At 43.2% G+C, this 19,617-nt stretch overlaps 2 protein-coding genes across 4 annotated transcripts in view; one reads left to right on the forward strand and one right to left on the reverse strand.

The window, feature by feature from the left end:
* ATXN3 (ataxin 3) overlaps window positions 1–19,617 on the reverse strand; it is a 464,297-nt gene that overhangs the window by 296,078 nt on the left and 148,602 nt on the right. The gene's annotated exons all lie outside the window — the stretch shown is intronic.
* Window positions 1–19,617, forward strand: part of SLC24A4 (solute carrier family 24 member 4) — a 154,637-nt gene that overhangs the window by 124,034 nt on the left and 10,986 nt on the right. For both annotated transcript variants that reach the window (XM_050953271.1, XM_050953272.1), the window contains exons 11-12: window positions 4,958–5,127; window positions 7,055–7,199. In XM_050953271.1, the coding sequence (XP_050809228.1) occupies window positions 4,958–5,127; window positions 7,055–7,199 (315 nt within the window). The remainder of the gene's footprint in view (window positions 1–4,957; window positions 5,128–7,054; window positions 7,200–19,617) is intronic.

Raw genomic sequence — 19,617 nt, forward strand, 5'->3', positions numbered from 1 at the left:
GGGGCGGGGTTTTGGCAGCCACATGGGGAAGATGGTTTCCTGCTGCCACTACAGCATGAGAGAGTCAGCACATTTGTTCTTCTTGAATCTTTCAGCGCTTCTGCATTTCCTTCTGTCTGGGGTTTATATCCCCTCCTGTCTTCAGAACCAAGTCCTTGCTGCCTGGCTCAGCCCTTCTCACTCCTTGAGTCCTTCCTGGCTAGTCAGGTCTTGCTGCTTCATTATTTGCTAGCAACTTCAAGTATCTAGAAGCTGCATCTTCTTGAAATGTGGGCAGCATTTGGAAAGGGTGGCTAGTGGTATAAGAGAGGTGGGCTAAGGCTCTATTCACCCAGTGCATTTTGGGTCAATCCACCTCACCACATACTTGCAGTATGAATATGCCCCCTCCCCTTTTCTACCTTGTGTATTTAGATTAGGAGCTGTCCAGAGTAGGCATTGTCTTTTACAATACTCTACTGTGCCTAACATAATGTGGCCCCGGTCTCAGTTGGGGTCATAGGCACTATTCTAGTATAAATATTAATAATCAAATAAATTAATCCATTTCTTATATGAAACCATGGCATGATTAAGAGAAAATCACTTTGTAGCAAGTATTATGATCCTTCTTTATGTTGGATCTTCAGGTAACAGAAGGGCTATTGCATAGTGAACTATCCATTCTTTCTTGGATTCATGGGAGATTTCCTCAGGATTAAAGAATAATCTTCCTCAGGATTAGAGAATAATCTTCCTATATGACAAAAAGCTGGAAGTGCTGCATATCACTTAATTGGTCAGAGTTCTTTCAAGGGATGTTGAGGTTGATCTGCTCCACCAGGGAGATGGTTAGAATGCAGGCCTAGGAGTTGAAACACCTGAGTTCTGTTTCTGGCGTGGATGCCATTTTGCTGTGTGACTTTACCTAAGTCATATATGTTCTTTAAACTTCAATTTCTCTAGCCACTGTGTAAATTGGGGCTAATAATATTGAATAGTTACTTACCACTATCTGCCTCATGGGCATGTTGTGAGGACCAATTAATGTCTGTAAAGTGCTTTGAGTTTCTCAGAGGCATTATATAAGGAGGCTAAAAATAGCTTAGATCCACCCAAATTTCATTCCCTTCAAACTTTCCCCACAACAGATTTCTTCTCTGTTAACTTTTCTGTTGTCTTGAAATCTGAGGCCAACCCCCTCCCCATATCTGATGCTCCTCCCCTTCCTCATCCCCAGCCGCAGTCTACCCCTCTTACCACAATCTAAGACCACATGGGAGGGACCAAACCACCACTAGAAATCAGAGGTGGGGTAGTGTGGGAATGAGCATTACCATGGGGACAGTGGACAAAGGGAAGTAAGGGGACCTGCCTAGTTTGAGAGAGGAAGAGAAAACATTGATGGGATAAAGATGAGGGGATAGAGAAGGAACTGTGGTGGTTAGTGGGAGAGGTGCTTTATCCAGGTTGCCTCACAACTTTGTGCATCAGGCAAAAAGATCCTTCTCCTAAAGACAGTCACATGGCTGCCTGCTGCACCTCATTCCTCTTGGGCAAGAATGTGCCATGACCTTGCATTGCCTCTGCCTTGGCCTGCTCTTGGCCAGCTTCCTCCTGAGTTGAACTCCATCTTCCTCAGGTACTGCCAGCCGTCTTCAGGTGTGTGTGTGGGAGTGGGTGTGGGGAGGCTGCCATCAGCTGGCCTGCTGCCTTGCCTCCTACTTGTGGCAAGCAAGTTTCAGAATCCACTGCTATATCACCCCAGAGTTCAATGGGCTGGATCTGACCTTAATCTGCTCCTGCCCGTGCATACCAAGTCTGATTATTTTCTAACAAAGAACAGCTGCTCTCAGTTAGGTGCTTTCTTCATACTAGTGATGGGAATTCTATGACTGTAGGTGCAGATAAAAGGGAGGTTCACATATTGTACAGCTGCCTTTGATGCTCATACATTTTATTACTTTCAAGAGCTTCTACTGGTGAAACATAAAAGGTTCCATTACTGGATTTTCATACAGAGAGCTTTTCACCCTGAGAAAAATTCAATTTCAAGGACGAGTTCTATACGCAGAAGTGAAGGCAAAAGATTTATACTCCTGTTAATAATGCTCCCATTTTAAAATGGCATGGGTTTGATTCCTCCCTGGTAACAGAAAACTCTTGCTAAGAGTGTGTTGTATGAGTCTGTACTGAACACAGGTTAGATGCCACAGGGCTTGAACTCAATGAGTGGCCTGTTGAAGTCAATGAGTGGCTTTCCACTGATTCTAGTAGACTTTGCATCAGACCCTGAGTGATGAACAGAAAGTTTGCCTATTTCTGAAAAGAAAATACCATGGCTGGAGGATATTCCCCTTGCAGGATGTACAAAGGAGTTGCAGAAAATGCTTTTCCTTTATTTGTAAAAAACACTTATGCCATTTGTGAAATGGGACCCATCTGAACCATATGAAGCTGGGCCGTGTGTCTCTAGAAACAGATGGAATCAGATTGAAAAGAAAAACAGGCAGAATAAATGTGCTGTGTTAGCCTTCGGGCTGCAGTAATTCATACACCCATAATCTGTGCACTGTACCTCGATGGTGAGGTTTTTACCCTGTAATTCATCAAAGGTCCTTCTGACCTAGGGTGATCATATGTCTCGTTTTGGCCGTGACAATCCCTTTTTTAAGCCCTGTCCCAGCCATCCCAACTTTTTTGGCAAAACCAGGCATTTGTCCCATTTTCTCTTGCCAACTGATCATCAGCTGGCAAGAGAAAACTGGACAAATACCCAGTTTTGCCAAAAAAAAGTGTGTTGCACTTCCTAGTGGGGCATGGAGGAACATGCAGGTGGAGGTGGAAGAGCAGCAATGCCAGCCCTGAGCAGAAGGGAGGAAGGGATCGGGAGAGTGGCTTGGGCCAGGCCAATCCCAGGCAGGCAGGCAGTAGAGGCCTTCGGGAAAATAAGGTTACCCTATTCTGACCTGAGCATGTTTTGCCACAATCTCATTAGTGCTTCTAGAATTAGTTCCATTGTGACTGCAGTACTTCTGTGTTCTTTTCACTGACAAGTTGCATGATCAAGGAGTGCTTTGGAGATTTCACTGGAGAAACTCACTTGAGAGTTGCTTGTCTAGCAAGACTGTGTTAAATCAAAGTGTCAGGGCTTTCTTCTTTACCAGGATTGTTGTCAAACATTTTTTTTTCTCGACTAAAGCAAATGTTAGGCTGCTATGGTTGAGTCTTCTTTAAATGAGAGTCAGATCACAGCTGTAAGTGTTCAGGCTATCTTGGCTATACACTGCTTCACAGGAAAAATAGCCTCAGTGCAATCACTTCCTAGAGAGCCTTCAGAAGAGCACTGCTCCTTATTTTGCATCCACTGCAATATCCCATTAAATTTGAATGAAGATATTGGGAGTCTGAGGATAATTGCTGCTTTACCTTCACCCAGTACAAAATTATTCCTAGTTTCATCCTTCATTGTAGATTAAACTGCAAGGCCAAAACTACTTAACTGATGCTCTGGATAGAACATGTTTTCTTTTGAAACTTTAAGATATCTTTATGTGCTTCATGTGAGCACCATGCCCTTACCGAAAGCCTCATTTTAATGAAACACAAAACAGTGTCTTGTGACGTTCTGCCTCCTCCAGTACCAAGAGACTCAAGCACAGGAGAGTAAAAGGATGTATTGCAGATTTACAATCTCATCCAGAAGTTTTTTGGGGGTGGATGTTAATGAGAGGATCTGTTCTCAGATCCCAAAACGTATGTGTTAGAAGATGCTACAAGCTGCAAAGCTTCAATAGATTATGTAGTTTGCACATGTATATTGAAACTGACCTCATCCTAAAAAAACAAAAATATTTAATCACTGGAGTGAATAACAGATGTAGGCTCAGTAACTATGTAGCTTTCTATACATTTACATGACAGATCAATTCTAAGTTCTTCATTTGAGTTGAATGTTTTCCCAGATTTCCTTTGCTTCCTGACTGAAACTATGCACTAATGATTGTCTTTCACTTTTGCCTCCTCAATTCCGCTCCTCTTAATGTAAGTAACCTGCTATCTAAAAAAAAAGGGGCAATAACCCAAGCAGTAAAGAATGCTGTTTTCTCTCTGCCCCCCACACTCAGGGGATAATTTTTTATTTCAATCACATGCATACTTCTTGCCCTATTTTCTAACTGCACATGGGTATGTCTCCTGTCTGCTGAGCCTTGCTGTGCTTGCTATGTGTAGTTTGTAGCATTAAGAAATACTGGCTTGGATTTGTGAAGTTTAAGAAGCCTTTGATTACACTTGTATTGATTCCTAGTGTAATATAGTGCCTTTTATTATTGTAATACCGTACCACAACTCCGACCTTTGTATAATTTTAATGTTCTTTTGTATTAAAGGATCAATTGTAACAATTATCCAGGAGTAATTGTGTTAAATGTGGACAGTTTGAAATCCCATATTGTTAGAGATATTGTTAATATTCTATTCAATTAAAGTGAGGTTCTGCAGGGACTGGGAACCCAACACTAAGGGACCCTTTCAGGGCTCTAGAAGAGACCACGGGCTGCACAGCTGCTAAGCACCTTAAACAAACTGGATAGCATTACAGTTTTCAAAGAGCTGTATATGCTCTCTCAGTTGTGCGTGGTCTGTGAAACGCTTGCTAATCCGTGATGAATGGTGATGGTCTGCAAACAAAGAAAAATGGTGGCCCAGTATGAACGGCTTGATGAGAACCATACCAACCTATTTCCACTCAAGATAGTGAAAACCTCCTTCAATACATGATCTGAATCAGGTAGAGAGGGAGAGTCAATGATGATCAAATTTGTGAGGCTCAAGAAACACTGTGGGATTGTTGCTAGCAAATTCAAGAACTCAGGTAAATGTGATCCCTTGCATGAGTCACAATGGGGCAACTCTCGGCAAAGGAACGCCTGGTGAAATGAATTTCCCAACTAACTCTTGGCATTGTGATCACTAGTGAAGGGAAAGCAGCAATATGGCAAAAACCCGGTGGTGATGGTGGATGAGATCATCTGCTCCAGTCCTCCGAAATTCCGCTTCCCTGAAGCTGGCTTACGAATAATGATTACAAATAAATTTGGACCCAGAACCAGGCTGCGGATGGCAAGCAGGCTCATTATTAACGAGGTAAGGTCACTAAGAGAATAACAAATGAGTGCTTTGAAGGGGGTTTGCCAAAGGACCACTTTCCCACTCAGTGATCTTTTATAGAGATGCTTTCGGCATTGGAATCACAGGTTGACTCTCCAGCTCAGCTCCTAGGACAGCAGAGACTTAAGTCACTTTCTAGTGACTATACTGATTGGTGCCTAGGACAGGATGATAGGTGTCATACGAAGCCCTTTTCACTGAAAGGTAGGTCACTATGGAAGGAGGACCCTTGAAGGTGCAAGGGGAATAAAGATTAAGAAGCTCCTCTTGCTAGAAGAAGATGGATTTTTTTTCTTTAGCCACTGGAACTGCATTTGAGCACTTATAAGAGTAGTGAACTGAGGGAAGGTAACAGAGATAAATCAACCATAGGACCTTATTAGTTGTTTTAGTAGTTGAGCTTCAAATCACATCAGACATTTGCCTAATGCATTTAACCTTTATAGTCCTGAGTTATATATAACAAAGGAGAAAGCTGAGCAAACTTTTCACAAGGGACGTTTTCTTCAGACAGGCTCAGATTAGCCCTCAGTGAACATGTTGTCACTGCAATAGCCTGTCTTCCACATAACCCTGCAGCAAAAGTCCTGAGAATGGTCAAACAACAAGGTCCTGAGCTTAAATGAAGTCCATGGCAAAACCCCATTGACTTCAGTGGAGCTAGGATTTCATCCTTTGTTTCTGAATAACATGAAGTCCAAGTGAAGGGCTTTTTATTTTGGGATTTACAAGTATAGGAAAAATAGATTCTTGCAAGTTCCAATAACATAAAGGAGATAACACAGCTCCCAGGACTATAGCACACTGTGAACAGTCCATGGCAGTTTAGCATAAATTCTGCATGTTTGGAGTGGGGGAGATCCAACTAACCACCATACACAAATATGTTTTTAGAAAGTGAGCTCTGTGGTGCAGTATAAGGAGTGGGAGAAGTTCAGCTAAACCACTAAGCAGCAGCTGGGTTGCTTTCCAGCCAATTAGCTGAGCCATAAGAAAGTATTTTTGAATAGTGAAATGGCCAGAAAGCTGGTATTTTTAGTTTGCAAAACTAAACCCCAAACCAGACGTGGGTTCCACTGTATGCAAACCACCAAAGTTTGGCAACATATTGTGGATTTGAGTTCTCTCTACTTTCAATTCCCTTTTCAGTTACACTAGGCTTAAAATTGTTTCACATGCTGGCAGCACCTTTCATGTTCAAGGTACTGTAAAGCACTTTCAAGTGAGTTGGAGCAGCTGCCATTAAAAAAGACAGCACTTGCCAATAGTTATTGTATCATTCCAACTAAGATAGCACAGCTCATGCCTTTCTGAAATGTATGAAATTAGTGCAGTGTCCCAGCTCTTATTATATGGTGAATATTTATTTTGAATAACAACCATTGTAGCTACTGTAGAGCAGTGAGCATAGCAACATGTGCTCCACAAAAGCAATGAAAAACCCTCATGTTTAATTAGACCAGGGATGCTGCAGGGCTAATCTTCACCCGTTTGAAAAGTGTCACAGGATCTTTAAATTCTACCTGAGGGGATCTTTAAATTCTACCTGGGGGGACTGGGTGGGGAAGGAATTGGAGCAGGGCAGAAGTGACTTCAGTTAATGTTTCATCTGAAGGACAGCACCACTGATAGTGCAGCAGTCCCGGGAGTACAGCACTGCAGCATCACCACTGGGTATGAGCCCAGCTCCTGGCTTGAGGCCTGAAGACATAGGTGAGAAATGTTTCCAAATGAGCCATGTTCATTACTCTGTGCTAAAATAGGATTCATTTGAAAATTTGATCAGGGTCTCCAAGGTGGTAGGGTTTGAAAGAACAGAACTGACCAGGTGAACAAGATTAGCAAAGCTAAGAGTTTTTCAGAGATTACTTTGGTTTTTTGGTCTGTGTTTGTTCCTGTGCAGCGTCAGCGACTGATCCACTCTGCCAATGGCACAAGCAAAATGCTTCAAAATGGGAAACATGAAAATATTGAAAATGGGAACATCATTGTGGAAAATCAAGAGGAGGAGAATGAGCATGAAAACACATCTCCCTTTTCAGCACCAGGTAGGTTTGATCTTCAAGAGAATGAAGATGCTAAACAATGAACAGCAGAACGGAATTAAAATGCCAAAAATGGGTTGTAGAGACAATCAGGAGTCAGTCAGGTGGAACTATGCAATTGATTTGAAGTTGTTTTGCTAGAGTTGAATGACAATAAAATTCAACTGGCGGTCACATTAAATGAAAACGTGCCATTGTTAGGTTGAGGCCATTGATTTCCAATTGCCATGTGCAGAAGTGGTGAAGGTGCTGCTTGGGTGGAGATCTAGGGTAAGAACTCAAGACTGATCTGGAGTTCTCCAGGGCTGGGCTGGATGTATAACTGTGGTAGTTGCAGGACCGGCGCTAGGGGTTTGAGTGCCTTAGGCGCACGGTCATTTCGCCGCCCCGCGCACTGGTCCCCCGGCTCCGCAGTCCTGCCTGCGGACAGTCGGCTGCTCCCGCGGCTCCGGTGGAGCTGCCGCAGTCGTGCCTGCGGGAGGTCCACTGCAGCCGCGCAAGCAGCCGACCGTCCGCAGGCACGACTGCGGCAGCTCCACCGGAGCAGCGGACCAGCGGACCCTCTGCAGGCACCACTGCGGCAGCTCCAACGGAGCCGCCTGCCGCCCCCTCCAGCAAAATGCCACCCCCTAATAATGCTGGCGCCCTAGGTGATTGCCTAAGCTGCCTAAATGCAAGCACCAGCCCTGAGTAGTTGGAAGAGGGGACTAAATACATAACCTACATAGATCAATCTAATCAGCACACCCCCAATAATAGCCTTGGAATGAACTATTTACACTGGCCTCCTGATGAAAGGTAAGCTGGTGCACACAGGTATGTTAGTGACAGGACAGAAAGACTTCTTGGAGGAAAAGGAATTAAAAAGGAGGTTCAGAATAACAAGTGGAAACACAGGCCCTCATGGTTAAATACATGTTTTGGTTCTCATATGTAAAAAGCGACTAATACGACTCACTTTTTGAAAGCACTTTGAAATCCTCTGATGAAAGGGGCTATATACAGGAAAAGTGTTATCGTGATGATTTACATAGCACTTTATATGTGATTCATTTCAAAATGCTCTACAGATCATATAGCAGAGATTAATTCACCTGCCACTGAAATGTAGCCACATCTGGGGTGATGCACAACAGCTGTTTAACAGCAGAAAACAACATTTCTATACAGTGAAAAATAATGCCAACTCCTCTTGAAACTGAAGGAGGAATTTTAAATGTTGAACATTAAAGAGTTGAGAATGCTCTTTGATTTCTATGTGGCCCCATTTCTAAAATGTGAATGAGGAAAGCAGAAGTGCTGTGGATTTTAGGAAATACACCTCTACCTCGATATAACGCTGTCCTCGGGAGCCAAAAAATCTTACCATTTTAAAGGTGAAAGCGCATTATATCGAACTTGATTTGATCCGCCAGAGCGCGCAGCCCCGCCCCCCAGAGCGCTGCTTTACTGCATTATATCCGAATTCATATTATATCGGGGTAGAGGTGTACTGGAGCTCACTGGTAGAGAACCCATTATATAATAAATACCTGTTCTCCTGTGAAGATAAAACATGGTAGACAACTGATCTGCTAAAGAAACACACCTGTTAGATGGATTGATGGCAACAAACAAGTGCATTTATACAGTTTTTTTTACTGTTTCTGAAGCAGAATAAATTGAGCTTGTTTACACATATGGACGCACATGACCATGCTAATATGACAATTTAAAATCACTGTAAACTTAAACAGATAATTATAAACACAAGGGTGAATGGTCATGTTTGTAAAGACAATTTTTCATCTAGATATTTTCAGTACATCCTTTGCTACCAGTTTTGTTTGGAGCATCACAGTCCCGTATTTCATTTCATATTTTTGCACAGAGCAGAACTTGAGCACAGGGGAAATGTTACCCAGAGCCTAAAGCTTTACTACTATTACAATAAATAACTCCTCTGGTGGCTGGAAGTTTTATCATTTCTGGCTTTGTTCAGTACCCAGGAGACTTGATTGTAAATGGGGTGGTTGGGAGATCCAATAAAGGCTTCCTTTGTCCTACAATATTCATGGTAGCTTAAGGGTTTGAACTGAGGACAGGGCTGCAAGTTATGCCATTGGCATTGTTTTAAGTCAGTCTTTCTGAATTTATTAAGAAAGTTTTTCAGATAACTGAGGCCCAACAGGCCGGAGTGGAATAGGTGATGAGACACTTCAGACTACGGGTACGTCTACACTACGGGATTATTCCGATTTTACATAAGCCGGTTTTGTAAAACAGATTGTATAAAGTCAAGTGCATGCAGCCACACTAAGCACATTAATTTGGCGGTGTGCGTCCATGGTCCGAGGCTAGTGTCAATTTCTGGAGCGTTGCACTGTGGGTAGCTATTCCATAGCTATCCCATATTTCCCACAGTCTCCTCCGCCCCTTGGAATTCCCAGTGCCTGATGGGGCAAAAATCATTGTCGCGGGTGGTTCTGGGTAAATGTCGTCAGTCATTCCTTCCTCCAGGAAAGCAACGGCAGACAATCATTTCGCACCCTTTTTCCCTGGATTGCCCTGGCAGATGTCATAGCACAGCAACCATGGAGCCCGTTCAGCTTTTTTTTACTGTCACCATATGTGTACTGGATGCCGCTGACAGAGGCAGTACTGCAGCACTACACAGCAGCATTCATTTGCCTTTGCATGAGAGCAGAGATGGTTATCAGTCGTTCTGTACTGTCTGCTGCGCCATTGTAAATTGGCGATGAGATGACGGTTATCAGTTGTTCTGTACCGTCTGCTGCTGTCATGGGTGCCCCTGGCTGAGGTCAGCCGGGGACGCAAAGACAAAAATGGGAATGACCCCCTGGGTCATTCCCTCCTTTATGGTATCTAAAAATAGAGTCAGTCCTGTCTAGAATATGGAGCAAGTGTACTAGAGAACCAGTGTATCACAGAACCAGAGAGCACAGCCGCTCCGTGTCAGATCCTGCAGAAATTATGAGCTGCATGGCATTCTAGGGGGTGTCCCTGCAGCAACCCCACCCATTGCTTCCCTCCTCCCCAAACCTTCCTGGGCTGCTGTGGCAGTGTCCCCCACATTTGTGTGATGAAGTAATAAAGAATGCAGGAATAAGAAACACTGACTTGTTACTGAGATAAAATGGGGGGGGAGGCAGCCTCCAGCTGCTATGATAGGCCAGGCAGGACATTAAGTGGTGCGGGGGAGAGGAGCCCAGCATCCTGCTGCTATGATAGTCCAGGCAGTACACAATCTTTTCTTTACACATGAAAGGGAGGGGGCTGATGGAGCTCAGCCCCTAGTTGCTATGATGAGGACGGTTACCAGCCATTCTGTACCATCTACTGGGAATGACCGGGAATCATTCCTATTTTTATCCAGGCGCCCCCGGCCAGCCTCACCTGAGGCCAGCCAGGAGCACTCACGGGCTCATGACGAGGATGGCTATCAGTCCTACTGCACTGTACTGTCTGCCACCGGGGAGGGGAGGAGAGAGGATGCTACTGTTTACTGCTGCAGCACCGTGTCTACAGTAGCATTCAGTATACATAGGGTGACATATAAAAAAGTCAAGAAACGATTTTTTTCCCTTTTCTATCATGGAGGGGGAGGGGGGGTAAATTGACGAAATAGACCCTGAACCCGGACAATGTGTTTGACCCTACAGGCATTGGGAGCTCAGCCAAGAATGCAAATGATTTTCGGAGACTGCGGGGACTGGGGATAGCTGGAATCCTCGGTATCCCCTCCCTCCCTCCATGAGCGTCCATTTGATTCTTTGGCTTTCCATTACGCGTGTCACGCAGCACTGTGCTGTGGACTCTGTATCATAGCCTGGAGATTTTTTTCAAATGCTTTGGCATTTCGTCTTCTGTAACGGAGCTCTGATAGAACAGATTTCTCTCCCCATACAGCGGTCAGATCGAGTATCTCCCGTACGGTCCATGCTGGAGCTCTTTTTGGATTTGGGACTGCATCGCCACCTGTGCTGATCAGAGCTCCACGCTGCACAAACAGGAAATGCAATTCAAAAGTTCGCGGGGCTTTTCCGGTCTACCTGGCCACTGCATCCGAGTTCAGATTGCTGTCCAGAGCGGTCACAGTGGAGCACTGTGGGATACCGCCCGGAGGCCAATACCGTTGATTTGCTGCCACACTAACCCTAATCCAATATGGTAATACCGATTTTAGTGCTACTCCTCTCTTTGGGGAGGAGTACAGAAACCGATTTAAAGAGCCCTTTATACTGATATAAAGGGCCTCGTTGTGTGGACGGGTACAGCGTTAAATCGGTTTAACGCTGCTAAAATCAGTTTAAATGCATAGTGTAGACCAGGCCTACGATAGAGCAAAAGTTCAGCTAGAACTGGAAGAGTTTATATAAGAGCAGAGGGACTAGATATTTAAAATCCTCATCATTATTTTCAGCTTTTCTTACTCCCCTTTTGTCTGGGGATGATTATCTATTGCTTGGATGCTCGTACTCTGAGGGAGAATTCTGTTATTTTTTGCTCTCAAAAGCACCCACTTCAATAACATTGGGAAGACGTAAAGAAACAACACCATGCTTTGTTGTTGTTTAAGAGCCACGGTACAATCAGCAGCCTAAAAAAATCTGACATTTGAAATTGGCTTTAGGGAGAAAGGTAATTTTCAGACAGTTTCCCAGCATTCCCTCTGTCTATCTTTTGATGGATTTTCAGGCCAGGAATAAGGAACATACATTTTCTAAAGATCAGAAGTTCATGTATTCTTTCTGTACTATAAAGAGCACTAGGAAGAATAGACACTGAAAGGACTTTCCAGGTTAGGTGCTTGCAGTTTGCAAAGTAGGAAATTCACTTTAATTAAAAAAAATTTTTTTTTAGAGCCCCAGTTAAGATGGCCAAGGATTAGTCCAAATTTTCTTCTGCTGTTCTATAGTCACATCTTTTTCTATTTTTGATTTGCTTCTTTAAGTTATACACCATGGTTACTTTTGTCAGAACATCTTTCTTCTGAAAGAGATGTAAGTGCAGTTTAATCTACCTCAGAGTAATGCTGCATTTGAATGTACTGTCTTAAAGTTCTACTCCCTGTTATGTGTGGTGCCCCCTCAGTGGTGGGCCTCAGTCATAGAACTAAGGCTTTCGGGCATGGGAATTGGGAGTAAAGGGAGAGTTACGTGAAGGAGGTAAAGATAGTCTCAAGCTACAAAATACAGGCAGGATCCTAGATTGAATTTCAAACACCCCAAATTTCAGAGAGGTTCTAGATTTGGTTCAGGCCCATCTCCAAACACACAAGGCAACAGCAGCAGCTGCTGGGGAAGGGATTCTTATACTACCAGATTTAGGCTTTGGCTTGTATGGAAAAGTAACTGTTCTCCCTAAAAAGAGAGTACCTTGATCTCTCCTCATCTTCAGGTTAACATTTGGACAATTAGGTCTTAAGAGCTGAGGCTTATCTGACACTTGGCTGTTTGGTTAATATAAAGTAGAGTGGAAACAGCGCATGTGACTAGTGAGACAGTTAAAGCCCTGTTACAACTAAACTTTTTTAAAAAAATGTTCAGTTTGTAAAAGTATTTAAAAAAAAAAGGTATAGTCCCTCCCACCCCGAAATCAAGGCTACTTAAATCCCTTTTATTCAAACCGGGGTTGTTAAATAACACAATTTAAAGTAAAATTTAAATTCAGCTCAGCCCTGTGGATTGTGCACAAACTAATAAATTGTTGTTCCTCAGGATGGTTTTAAAGACAGAATCCCCTCTGGTCTGTCAGCGCCCATTTAAGACAGAATGATCTAGGAGGGGAAGGCAGTGCTCAGTGTTAAATGTGGAGAGACTGTGTTGAGGAATGACCACAGGATTATTTCATTTTGTGGGAAGGTGGAGGCCAGGTATACAGTAATGGAGACGGCTCACTTGACCTTGCAGGGGAATCCTTTGGAGCAGTGTTATTAAGAAATGCTGGAGTACATCAGACTGAGATTGAGTTGGCATATCTTGAGAATGAACTGATGTGTAAGAGCCCTGGCACAGCTTAGCTGCCTTTTTAGAGCCCCGATTCAGAAAAAGCACTTAAACACATGCTTAGCTGTAAGCACATAGTTAAATCCCATTTATTGTCACATCTTCAAGCCTCTTGTAAAAGTGTGGATCATTTTGAACTCCCATTGACCTAATGGAAATTGAGAACTCCTTGTTGCACAGGATGGGTCCTAAATTCATTATAATGAAATAGTATGTTTGTGAAGATAATTTTTTCCCAGAACTAAAAATATAGAGCTACTGTCCAAGGAGGTTCGCAAATCCTACCCATTATCCTATGGCACTGGCATCTTGAAAGACAATATTAAGAACAGACAAGTTTGGAACAAAAGCTTGCAGATTTAATGTTGCTCTAGGTCATTCCATTGGTAAACCCACCAGCTGAACAGAACTATAACCACAAGACAAAGATACCTAAAAGTAATATGTTGTGACGAAAAATCTGTTTCTCTTTTGGGCTGCATATGTGTCTCTGTTTGCAATCAGACTTTGGATTGCTGTTCTCTATCACAGCACAGATGTCTGTGCCGATTCACATGATACAAAATAAATTAGACAGGAAAATATCTGTGCCAATTGTTCTCCTCCTTGGTAAGAAAGATGTTGGTCCCTGTTGTGACTGGATTTATATTTGTAATTTTCAGTCCAAAGGTTCACATTAAGGGATGGGGAAGTAACAGGTTATGACTTTCTTTTAAGTAGCACTTATGTTTTATCCATTGCTAAAAAAAAAGCTATAGGAAGCCTGTTCTCTGCTCAAAGAAGCGGTAACAAAATAGACAGTAATAAGAAAAATCAAACAAACAGTGGAACTAACAACAGATATACTATAAAAGCAGCAGAGAATCCTGTGGCACCTTATAGACTAACAGAAGTTTTGGAGCATGAGCTTTCGTGGGTGAATACCCACTTCGTCAGATGCATGTAGTGGAAATTTCCAGGGGCAGGTATATATATGCAGGCAAGCAAGCATATATATACCTGCCCCTGGAAATTTCCACTACATGCATCTGACGAAGTGGGTATTCACCCACGAAAGCTCATGCTCCAAAACGTCTGTTAGTCTATAAGGTGCCACAGGATTCTTTGCTGCTTTTACAGATCCAGACTAACACAGCTACCTCTCTGATACTTAACAGATATACTGAGCATCTCCACACAATAACTTCTTTATTTTTGTTGCATTCCCTCCTTTGTACATCTGGAGTAACTCCATTGCTGTAATGGACAGCAGAATTTGTCTTTGTAGGTCCTTGACATGAAGAATTCATCTGTCTTCATTGTAGTGGACTGTGCTTTTAAGAAACCCAGTCATGGCATACACTGGGAGGTGTAACATGCTGGATCCAGTCGTGGTGCAGGCAGAGTGAAGACAGGTATATATATGCTTGCTTGCCTGCATATATATACCTGCCCCTGGAAATTTCCACTACATGCATCTGACGAAGTGGGTATTCACCCACGAAAGCTCATGCTCCAAAACGTCTGTTAGTCTATAAGGTGCCACAGGATTCTTTGCTGCTTTTACAGATCCAGACTAACACAGCTACCCCTCTGATACTTAACAGATATACTGAGCATTTCCACATAATAACTTCTTTATTTTTGTTGCATTCCCTCCTTTGTACATCTGGAGTAACTCCATTGCTGTAATGGACAGCAGAATTTGTCTTTGTAGGTCCTTGACATGAAGAATTCATCTGTCTTCATTGTAGTGGACTGTGCTTTTAAGAAACCCAGTCATGGCATACACTGGGAGGTGTAACATGCTGGATCCAGTCGTGGTGCAGGCAGAGTGATCTCTGAGAGGCTGTAATAAAGATCTGTTTGTTGGAAGTAGAACTGGCAGGGAAAACAGAATTTTCATCCCACAGAAACTTTTGAGGTTTTGGATACAATATTCCAATTTAGGATGAAAAATAAAAACCTAACAGTTTTGCAGATCAAACTCTGAAAAACTGAAATTCTGAAAGGGCATTTTCCATCAAAAAACAGTCAAACGTAAAATTCCTGATCAGGTCTAGTGTGAATCTTTTGGTTGTGTCTCTGGCTTCCATGATCGGTATGGCAGTAGGGATGTAACATGTTCATTTGTTACATATTTGTAACATATTCAATTGTTAAGTGCCTAGCATGTAGTAGACTCTTAGAAACAAATTAGGCTGATTGGCTAATTTACATACACTAAATTTCATACACTAGTCCAATCAATCCTTAGCCCTTGAGAATAACATCATTTTGTGGCAGAATTATACTTCTTGCCTGGGTTAGTACAAGAGCTCCTACGTGGAGTTGTACACTCCTCATTACTACATGACTTAAGATCAAAATTTGAATTAAATATTACTGATGATGATTAGTCCTAAATCTCAGCTGTAAATTATATAGTGTAATTAGGACCCAGGAGAAAGGGAACTTAAAAACCGTTTTCATTAGTGGAAAAAGACTGTTTTGTTTAAAAAGTTAAAGTAACAAATTTTAAAACTGATAAAATGAAACACTTTTTAAAAAGCAAACACATCGACAGTGCCAGCTCCTCAATTGGTGTAAATGGGCACAACTCGACTGATTTCAGTAGAGCTGCTCTAATTTACACCAGCTGAGGATCTGGATCAATTTATAATGAACCAGTGGAATTCATTGCCACCAGTTACACTGAAGTGAAATGCTTGGTGGAATTCAAAAAAGGACTAGAGTGGGGATGGTCAGCATTTTTTCTTCAAGTTTAAAAATTTCAAAAAAAACAGAGGAAGAAATTGCAGAAAGGTCTACAAAATCTTTCCTGTTTCTCAACCAGCCCTACAGCTGAGATTTATGTGAATTAGTAAGAATATCTGTGGTATCACCGTTTGGGATAAACATTTATAAGAGGTGTCAACACTCATGCTTTGAGACTCCGGTTTCAACCACTAACTACCTGGGGTTAGAGAGAAGCTTCCTCCATAATTGTCCTTTTTTGAGGATTTTTGGCACTTTCTTCTAAAAAGCATTTGGTATAAGTCACTGTCAGAGAGCATACCAGCGTAGATGGACCATTGGTTTGACTCTGTCTGGCAGTCCCTAATTTAAGTTACACAGTAATACACTGAATAATGCACTCTTCCTACTTACCTGCTCCTCCTTCATTCCCAGAAGAAATGATTCAATGGCCTAGATATCAAGTTTGAAATACCTGAGCTCCAACAGTGCATTTGGCTCCTGGCAGTGTCATCACAGCCTTTGGCCCATCTAAGCTAGATAAAACTGAGTTCCACGTGTAACGCTGCCTGTAGCAACTCAAGAGTGTGAGGACCAGCCTCAGGGCAGATTGTTAGGAACCAGGGCACAAACCTCAAATTGGCTGTGAATTCTATACTTAGAGTTTGCCAGCCAATTGTGAAGTGTAAACTCCTCAAGTACTATAAGAGCCTAAACATGGAGCCATAGACAGTCCCGTCGGTACACCAATCTGTCTCACCACACAGGTGAGCATACCTTTATGATAAATCGTCCCTTACACCAAGAATCACAGCAATATTCAGGTTACTCCCAGTCCCAAAGGACCAGTCACTGACCCTAGGTCAATGGCACTTTAGAGCTCACACCAAAGACAGCAATTGTAGCCAATTCAGTAATAAACTATATAGAGATTTGTGAAATAGGAAAAGGAAACAGTTATTTACAAGGTGAAAGCAGGTAAATATATACACACAAATGAGTTACAATCTTAAGTTTCAAAAGGTAATAGAAACCTCTATGTTCAGCAAGGTCTATATATTCTTTAGGGCTAACCCAGGCTAAGCAGCCGTGGATCCCTTCCTCGACCAAGCAGCGTAAAGATACCTAGTTCCTTTTGTCGGGGGTTTTTATCCCCCTTCTAACATATGCTCTGAACTGCAAACTCAGCTGATGGGGGAGGGAGAAGGAATCCACTTGCATGACTCATCTTCATGGGGTCGGGGGAGAGCAGAACACCAAAGTATTTTATCCTCTTAACATCTGGTGTTGATGGACGTTTCCTGTTGGGAAGGATGTTAAACCCTCTGTTGATGAGCAGCCCTTCACACTAATTTAATGTCTCTCTCCTGTCTGGTGATTTACATAGTCACAGAGGCTCACAATACAACCACTCAAATACTGCTTTACAATATGAGATACAGATGTTACCAGTGAGATTAATGCATGTACCAATTCACATGCATTCAGTAAAGCCTAAACACATTCTTATCATTCTAACACCTGACTTAAAATACTAACACACAGGCAAGCCAGACTGATTCCAGCTATGTATTTGTCAGTGTTCAGTTGAGACATGGGGACTTTGCCATGAGCTGGCACCTAGTCTTCCAGCATCACACCCTGTGGTTTACCAAGTGTGGGGGTTTTGGGTGAGACTTTAAAACTGAGTTCCTGTCTGCTATATGTGGATATTGCAAATCTTATAAAACTTTTTTTAAAGTAGGGCTTTGACCAATATTCCCTTCTCATGACCATTGTGCTGTGTGTTGTTTACCTGTTATCTTTCACCTAGAGATGGCCACATTTTAATGGGAAAGTGATTCCTGCAAGTATAAAGTTTGTAAAGCTCTTTTGTGAGGAAATAGGGACATAAAGCATTAGAGGAATATACTGAAAATTAATATAAGACTTTTCATTGTAGCACTGTCTCTTAGGAATGTTCAGCTCCCAAAGCTTCTTATATACAGTGCAAAGCGTATGAATTTGAAAAAGATTAAAATATTTTAAACAAGACAGGAATTATTCTGCTCTCAGCCACACTAGTGTAATTCACAAGTAACTCTGTGTTAGTCAGTTGCACCCAGGGCCACCCAGAGGATTCAGTGGGCCTGGGGCAAAACGGGGGAGCCGTGGTGCTTGTACTCACATGGCGGCGGTACGGGTCTTCGGCAGCATTTCGGTGGTGGGGAGCCCTTCAGTTGCTCTGCCTCTTCGGCAGCGCGGAAGGGCCTCCTGCTGCCAACATGCCGCGAAAGACCTGGAGCGACTGAAGGGCCCCCCCACTGTCAAAATGCCACCCAAGTCCCGGACCACTTGGAGGCCCGGGGCAAGTTACCCCACTTGCGCCCTTCCCCCCGCCCCTCCGGACGGCCCTGGTTGCACCAGTGTAAAACTTGTGTAAGTTAGACCAGAATCCAGACTAATGTTTCTGGATGCTTTGTTTAATGAAGCAAAAATCCTCCAACTGCAGGATGAGTGGGCAACTGTCTCACTAAATTACTGGAAAAATTAAGGATCTGATTCTGATCTCTCACTGGTGGAACACTTCATTGGTCTTAGATCTGATTTACACTAGAGTAGAATCCGGCTGGTATGTTTTCCCTGTCACATGGGTAAGAAGAGATCCCTGTATTGCTAGATAACAAGTAAGGCATTTGCAGTTGCTGTCTTTCATTTTCTTTGTTGAGGGCATGTACCCTGATAGGGATCCTACTTAAGATCCTGAATCAACAAAGCACCTAAGGACATGCTAAACCAGGGTCTCAAACACATAGTACGCAGTTATTTCCTGCAGCTGCCAAGCTCCCTTCCTCCAGCACCCCTCACCCCCAGCATGCAGTGTCCCTGCTCCTCTGCCTACCTCTAGGCACTTCCTGCCACCAAACAGCTGTTTGGCGGCGCTTAGCGCTTTCCAGGAGGGAGGGGGAGGAACGGGGAGCCATGCGCTCAGGGGAGGAGATGGAGAAGGGGCAGGGGCGGGGCGGGGATTTGGGGAAGGGGTTGGAATAGGGGCAGGGAGGGGGAGGAGTTGCGGCGGGGACTTTGGGGAAGGGGTTGGAATGGGGGCAGGGAAGGGGTGGGAAGAGGTGGGGCGGGGCCTCATGGAAGGGGTGGAGTGGGGGCATCCCTGGAGGCAGCGGGGGGAGTATGTGTGCGTCAGTGATGCGGCCCTCGAGCCAATGTACTAGTCCTCATGTGGCCCTCCTAGTCATTTGAGTTTGAGATCCCTGTGCTAAACCATGAATGTTCACATTGACTTTCCACTAGTTTTGCTAAATCAAGGCCTAAACCAATAACGTTTCTGTGACAAAAAGTAGAAATCTCTTTTACAAAGCATTGGTCCAGCTGTCTTCACTGCAGCGCAGGCTCAGGTAAGCACTGGAAAGCTGGAGTTTCAGCATTACTACTATCTTTTAAACCTGAAGGCAGCATAATATTGTTTGTTGCTCTCTCTGCAACTAATTTTTGCTTCATTGAAGAATGCATTGAGGGACATTGATCCAGAGTCTGGACTCACTTCCACCCGTTTGACAGTGGTGTAACTCTGACTACAGTGGAGATGTATCTGTTTTTTTATTCTTTTCCTTGGTGTGATTATCCATCTGTTTCAAAACAGCACATTTGTATAGATCTTGCATACACAATGATCAGAGTATTTATACTGTTTCAAGCATCAA

Source organism: Gopherus flavomarginatus, chromosome 5, assembly GCF_025201925.1.
Source record: "Gopherus flavomarginatus isolate rGopFla2 chromosome 5, rGopFla2.mat.asm, whole genome shotgun sequence".
In the NCBI taxonomy this organism is placed as follows: domain Eukaryota; kingdom Metazoa; phylum Chordata; order Testudines; family Testudinidae; genus Gopherus; species Gopherus flavomarginatus.